Consider the following 7,796-nt stretch of genomic DNA (forward strand, 5'->3'; position numbering starts at 1 on the left):
TTGAACTGAGGTCTAAGCTGAGACACTGTCTGGGAAAAGCAGACTTATTATAACCACTGCTCAAGTTTTAATATGTTTAAGTATGCTGCACTATAGTTGTTTTATGTCGGTGAAAGGCAGTTTACTGTATTTTGTATTATTTAGCTTCATTTTTTATTTTACTTTTACACTTTAATTCAAAACTGAAACTTCTGTAAAGAGAGAAACCATTGAATTGCCTTCATTTTAAATACACTTTCCACATACCAGTAAAATTATATAGTACAAAAACTCATTCCACATCATCAGAGCATAAATAAAAAAACAACAAAAAAATATTAGTTACCCCAATGTCACTCCAGCCCTGAGGTACTGTGTCAGTCAAGTGAAGTATAAAGGAAACCAACAGTGCACTGCTAGAACTAACAAAAGACGAAATGATGCATGCTCAATCATCCAGGTAAGTGCTTACTCGTCAGGCCAGGACTGTACAGTCTATTCACACTTACAGGCCAGTGGACACTTTAATTGATGAGGATGTACACAAATATTTCTGGCACAACGTCACCTACTGAAAACCATACCCTGCTTTATTCTCTTGTGTGACTATAACACAAAAACCATTATTTCCAAATAAGAACCATGTTGTATTTAAGACTTATCAGGAACGCTTCACTGAGGTTACAGGGAAAGGAAGCCGAGGGCAGCTTTCCCAAAGACCTCAAACAACTGGATATCTATTGGAGCCACAGGAGTTGCCTCTAGACAGATGCATATTTAAGGGAACTCCACATTAGCTTGACTTTCTGATAACATCAACTTGAAAATCCTAGATGTTTTTCAGAAACGTTGACCCCTGACCTTGACCTTGGCATTGAGGTTAGTGGAATTTAGTTGATGCAGGGTTTTTTTAGGTATTGCAAAGGAAAAATCATTCATTGGTTTCAGGTTGGGTTTCATCAGTGTTATCAACCAACAGTGCTGTTTCTCACTCTTTGTCACAAACAGAGATGGGCAGTAACGCGTTACTTGTAACGCATTACTGTAATCCGATTACTTTTTCCAAGTAACGAGTAAAGTAAGGGGTTACTATTGCAAAAACGGTAATTAGATTACCGTTACTTTCCTGTCAGCACGCTGCGTTACTGCGTTACTAAAACCGTGATTTTTTTGCGAGAATGTCTCATGACAATGACGTAAGCGAGTGCGACGTTTGTGACAATAGCTGTGTGCAGATCAACAATGGATAATATATCGAGTGCGGGAGAGAGTATGAGCGTGCAGCGTTTAAAGCGTGGAAGTACTGACCTTACTTTGAGTTTGATTCTATAAAAAGTGACAAAAACATTAGTGTCCGCTGTTCACTGCGTGGGAAGAAAAATTCTTTTTACAGTGAAAAAAACCCTAAACTTCCAAGCAAGCACAGAGTGCGCTACCACGTAATGGGAAATTCACAGAGAAACTCGCGGATTCTTCAACTGGTCGCTGCGGCACACCTGCACCAGGGTAAACCTCCGCCTACCTCACTCCTGCTTTACAGGTGAAAATAGAGCAACAGGACCGCTAGTCTTTTATTTATTTTCTGCTGTGTTTTACTTGCATCTATTTGAAAGACTGAGTGTAAACACAAAAAATATTTTATTTTATGTGCTGGAATGTGCAGAAAATAGGTTTAAATGTTAAACAAATTTCTTCCAGTCAGAGAATGGTGCATATAATTACATTTTTTTAAAAGATCAAAACTAATAAAACAAGGTTTAAAAAGACACTTTTCCTTTTAATTACATTCTGTATGATGGATTATGCAGAAAAAGTAGAATTGGGCTGAAAGATCTATCGCTTTATCACCTATTCAGGTTGTAAATTGTGTTTTTGAAATTAACTAAGTGACTAAGTAATTAATTACTTTTGAAAATAAGTAATCAGTAAAGTAACGGGATTACTTTTGGGGGGAAGTAATCAGTAATTAGTTACTGATTACTTTTGGGGGGAAGTAATCAGTAATTAGTTACTGATTACTTTTTTCAAGTAACTTGACCAACACTGGTCACAAACACTAGCAAATGTCAGGTCGCAGTAACAGGAATGTACAGTATGAAGGAAACCAGCAGTGTGGTCTTGTGACTACAACAAGACTAAATGTCATTCAGTATATTTACCCCTGACAGGGTGAGAACAACAAACATGCTAATGTGTCAGAATTTGGTACATGTGTTAATAAAAATACACATATAATTCTGGTAACACTGGGTTATCCATTTATAAAACAACAACATGAAATAAGACTTGACACTTTTGACCGAGTCCATAAACTCCAGGAAAGTCCACCAGACAACAAAGTGTCCACTGAGGTCATAGGTCAAGGCACCATAGGGCTGTTTGCCACTAGACACCTACAAGCAACCTTATTGAAACCTTATTGTTTCCCCTGCTGGGCATTAGAAGTACTGCAAGTTTATCCACTTCTGCAGAAGCTTCACCTCTCTGAACCAAGAAGCTAGCTCGTTTATATACAATCTGTGATTTTTTCACCTAGATTAAATCTCACTGGATGACTCTCTGGTGTCCAGTGAGGAGGCACATGCGCTCAGCAGGGTTTTCTTCTCTTGAGAGAGCTTGTTGTATTTTCTGCCAGAAGACTCCAGTGTGTTGACCAGCCTGTGGCCAGCTCAAGTAAGAGCTCCTCTTCACCAGACTCCTTATTTGGTAGTACGGAGACAGCTGCTTGGCTGGTATGTCCTCCAGAAACACCATGATCAACACATCCTTGTGCTCATCAAACAGATGGAAGCTAAAGACACCACACGCAGCTTAATCAGTGTAGAAGCTGGCAACGTCATTACATGTAAGGACAAAGAGTTGGTAACCACACCTGGCCATCTGGATTTCTTTGGAGCACCACTCGCTCTGCAGGTAATGCTGGCTGATCACGCAGATAGTCTTTCTGCTGCTATAGATGGCCTCTGTAATATTTTCGACGATGGGCTTACCTGTAAAAACAAAAATCTGAGACGTTAAACAAAAATCTCACACATCAAACATGTCAGCATTTTTCAAGTTTTAATATTTTCTAGTTAAAACAGCTCTGGTGAATAACATAATGTGTAGCCTTTTCTATAAGTTAAAAAATTCTCACTTTTGAGAATAGAAGGATCTACAGTAGGGTTTCAGTCACAGCCTTTGAAGAACAAAGAACAATTCAATAAGCTTCTGGAGTAATAACTGGTGCTGACCTTTAATTTTTATAGTTTCTGGAATCCAAGGCTTACAAAAACATCTGTCTTTCTATTTTCTTTTATGCAAAACAAAACTTCATGATTTCATTTTCCTACATGTAGGATGCTTTGACAGTTGAGCAGCACATCTAAAGTCTACTTTTAGAGGTTTAAAGGTCAGTTTGTAGCTTTTGTCCAGATAGTCAGTCTTAAAATATCTAGATCTAGCATTCAAACTTTGTTTTGTGGGTCATGTGTGATTGGTATTCTTGTTTGACATCATATCAACCATTTGTGTTTGTGTAAAGGTAGTGTAGTAAAATTTTGAACAAAACAAAACAAAAAACAGTGGTGTAAACCCTGATCTTTGTCATTACAAGTTTACAGTGTGTTACATCCCTCTGCAGCCTGTGGCTGTTTTCCTTTAAACAATAGTGTTTAAAGGAAAGATGAGGCAGTTTGTGTGGTAGCTTCATTAAATATTTATCTAAAAATAGAAAAACAGACGCTAATGAAAAGCATCTATACCTGGTTCAAAATCTCTGTGGTGCAGACAGAGTTTCCAGCCCTGTTGACCCTCCAGCTCTGGAAGCAACTCTCCGTAGACCCAAGCTTCATCATGAACATTGTAGGAGACAAAGGCATCGTAGCTGTGAGGAATACCTTTCTTCCTCCTCTTATTATCATAGAGAAAGGCCAGGAAGAGGTAGTAGGCATATGTGAGGTGTGACCTCAGGAAGTGATAGATGAAGGATGCAAGGAGAGTAAGCACAACTAGACTAGAGCTAAAAAGGAAGCAGAGCAATGCAGCATCTATCCGACAGGAGTCAAAACCAAAGTCCAGGAATTTGTTTCCCCTTTGGCTGACAGGAAACGCGCAAGTGTACTGATGTGCATTAACAACCTGTGTCTGTTTGCTGCCTTGAATCCACTGGATAAGACCGTAATTAGAACATTCACATGTTAAAAGGTTAGCAAACAGATCCAGATATGTCAAGCCTGGAAGGGATTGGATAACTGTTTCACTAATTACGAACAATTCATTGTTACTGACATCGAGCCATCTGAGTGCCGACAGTTTGGCCTCTGCTAGAAAATCCAAAGACCGGAGTTTATTGTTGGAGAGGTCAAGTATCATCAGGTTTGGAATTGGCAAGAACACGTCAGATGTTAAAACTGAAAGTTCGCTGTAAGTAATTGTGAGATGTTTCAGTTGCGGTCTGTGTTTAAATGTGTCTGGGTGCAAAGAGCCCATGAAGTATGCCTCTGTTATTAAGTACTCTAAAGAAGTCAGACCACTGAGAACATCTTTTGAAATATCGTAATATCCTCTATGAACCTTGATAACAAGTTCCTTCAATCTTTTTAAATTTGAGAAAGGCCTATCCCTTTGTTTAGAGCTGTTGTGGGTTCGGCTTTGAACAACATTTAAGAGCAGAGTGTTTAAGTTTGACAGTCCACTGAAATGGTCATAAAAATAATTATCACCTAACAGATAAAGAATCTGGAGGTTATCAAGTCCTTCGAACCCTCCTTCATCAACACTGTCACACTTGTCTAAGTCTACACACAAGTATTGAAGGGAAGACAAACTATGAAAATCTCCTTGAATGAAATTCATGATATCAATATTTCTCAAATTCAAAAACTCCAATGTCTGTAAATTATCTTTGAAAGTATTTATAAATGACAGAATCTTGTTGTTTTCAAGATTTAAGATTTTCAAATTTTTTAAATTTTCAAAAACACAGTCAAAGACATAGGATATTTGATTGTGGCTCAGGTCGAGTATTGTTAGGCTTGTTAAATTCCAGAAGTAAGGACAGTAAAGTTCACTGATGTCATTGATGCTAAGGTCATAGACTTCCAATGTGGTAAGTCCTTGGACGGCCACTGGCAGTTCGGACAGTTCATTATTTTTTAATATCAGGCTTCTGAGCTGTGTCATTGACTGGAGTGTATTATCAGCCATGCTTTTTATATTGTTAAATGATAAGTTGAGCTCAGTAAGGTTAGAGCAAGACTGCAGCATGTGCTCTTTTATGTTGTGAATTTCACTATTTCTCACATCAACTGTTCTTAGAGAAGGAATTTGGCAGGCAACATCAATGAGACCATCATCTATCCACTTTTGTATGTTATCCATCTGAAACTCTTGAAGAGAGTAAGCAGTCTGCAGAATTGCTCTGTACACTTCAAAGCTAAGAGAAGTTTCACTCATGTGCAGTCTTGTTAGGCTCCTCAAAAAGGTCTTGTTTGACACTTCCCACTCAATATCCTTGGACCAGCCTCGCAAGTCCAGAGACTGCAGATGAGGAAAAATGTCTCTTGTAATGCTGAACTTCTTCACTGAATCCAAACTTAGAATGAGTAGGTTTGAGGTATTTACATGGAGGTCATCTGACTGAAACGAAGTAAAGTTGTTGTGAGTAATAATCAAATGTTGTAAAGTTGGAAGTTTAACAATGTAATCAATATCTGAAATTTGATGCAGATAATTATTGCTCAAATCTACTAAACGTAAGATGACCAGGGGCTGAAAGACCACAGGGGAAATAAATGAGATAACGTTGTTGTTCAGAGATAGGGTCTCTAATTTGGAAAGACCCTGAAACATGTTTTTTGTCAGTGCTGTGAGTAAATTTTCACCCAAGTCGAGAACTTTTAACTCTACCAAGTCTGCAAAAGTTCCATCATCAATTTGTAAAATCCAATTATTTTTAACATATAGAGCTTCAAGCTTAGATAAACCTCCTAAATCCATCCTGGAAATATTTGAAATGCCATTTGAGCTGAGATTGAGCGATACTGCATTACCAGGAATGTCATCTGGAATAGCAGTGAGGTGATGCTCTGCACATGTAACTGGCACGTTGTTTGAATTTTCAGAATAGAGGATTGTGCAGTTTTTTAGAGAAAAAGCAAGTGAATGTTCACAATGAAACAAAGAAGACAGAAGTGAGACAAGCAGCAGAAGGACTCTTTCTGTAGCTAGCATGTTGATCTCAGTAGTGGTTTTCACTTTCTTGAGGAAGATGGAGGTGGGAGCATACTGTTGATCAATACACCTGAAGCAGACCAGAGAAGAAAGAAAATTTAAGGTAGGTCTTATCACATCACACTTGTGGTAACAAGATAGATAACACAGAATTAAATTTAAAGGAAAGTGTCATGGTCCGGGCGAGTGCTGGGTTTTCCTGCGTGTCAGTAAATCCATCACTGGGCAGAGTCACCACACCCCTCGATTGTGGCACCTGTTTGTAATTTGCTGGGAGGCTCTTAAGACCAGCGTTCTCAAACATTCCTAGCCGGAACGTCAGCTAACCCACGTTAGTGAGAGTCATCGCTCGGTAATCCCCCATTTGCTGTTTTTGTCACGCTAACCCTGTCTACTTGCCTCTGCAGCTTCACAGTGGATTGGATCTTGCTGTCAATAACCACTCTACTTCCCGTCACTGGTCTGCTTTCTATACTCGGCGCTATTCACCTGCCTGTCTCCCTGCCCAACACCTCACAGTGAGTGTACACAAACTGGTTTAGCCTCACTTGGACCTTTAATCCCCTCCAAGCATTGCCTTCAACCCAGACAAGTAAGACTGTGTATTTTGTTGCCACCATTTCTTTCACTGCTACGTGGGGCTTGTATTGACTCTACACACCTTTCATTACAGTAATTCAGAGAGAAACCCTGTGACCCTGTACCTAGTGTGCCTGCTCTGGAAAATACCAAATAACGCGCCCAGCCGGATAAGGAGACTATTTCCTTTGGACTTAGTGTGACTCTTGTTTACTTGTGGAGATAGTCCTAGCCAAGTCTTGTTTACTTTCACAGCATCCCTAGTAACAGTTTTGTCTACTAGCCCTTGCCAATCACAGTGTGTTTGTAGCTACAGATTCTCAGTACTGTAATCTGAAACTTAACGTTAGTAGGTAACTAATATTCAGAGGTCTATGTTTTCCCTCTCGCCCTTAGTTCACGTATAGCTTTTTTGTTTCATTTGCCTCTTTCATGATGTGCCATTTTTGAGTGCTAAATAAACTGTTCGTTTGCACTACACCTGCGAGCCTCCGTGTGGTGTCTGCATTTGAGTCCACTTGTGTCTGGCCACCCGGTCGTGACAGAAAGGCAGGCAGCTGAACTACAGAAAGGCATCTGAGTTGTCTTGTCCCAGCAAATCACTGTTTTCTATGAAAAACCCATATAGGAACCCCAAAGGTCAAACCTGGTGTTGGGAACTTGTGGACAACCCCAAGTGGGATAAATATAGGTTTGTCCTGCCCACAAAGCCCCACAGTTCACCCACACCTAGCCACAATAGGTAGCGCTTCCCTATTATTTATAATAAGGAACCACCATACAAGGAAATGTGAGTAATATGGAAACCACAAATTATTATTATTTTTGTCTATATCTGGGATGACTGATTCAAAACATCAGTAAATGGAAATTAAAGTGCATCTTACTGCAAAAAAACTCAAGATTGGCTTTAAGTTTGTTTTTGTTTTTTTATTCTGTTTTTTCTTATCGTGGGGAATATGTGAGCCACACAGTGTGAGACCTGGGTGGAGATTCCATTATGGTTCCCATTGCTAGCATGAAAT

General features: G+C 39.3%; 1 protein-coding gene across 1 annotated transcript; it reads right to left on the reverse strand.

Moving 5' to 3' along the window:
* Positions 1–2,050: 2,050 nt before the first annotated feature.
* Positions 2,051–6,943, reverse strand: LOC146522894 (uncharacterized). Its single transcript, XM_085149110.1, has 3 exons — positions 3,723–6,943; positions 2,852–2,969; positions 2,051–2,770 (listed from the first exon to the last, which is right to left on the reverse strand). The coding sequence occupies exons 1-3, from the start codon at positions 6,190–6,192 to the stop codon at positions 2,524–2,526; spliced, it is 2,835 nt and encodes a 944-aa protein (XP_085005236.1). The 5' UTR covers positions 6,193–6,943; the 3' UTR covers positions 2,051–2,523.
* Between the last annotated feature and the right edge of the window lie 853 nt (positions 6,944–7,796).

Source organism: Neolamprologus multifasciatus, chromosome 3 (genome assembly GCF_963576455.1).
Source record: "Neolamprologus multifasciatus chromosome 3, fNeoMul1.2, whole genome shotgun sequence".
NCBI lineage: Eukaryota > Metazoa > Chordata > Actinopteri > Cichliformes > Cichlidae > Neolamprologus > Neolamprologus multifasciatus.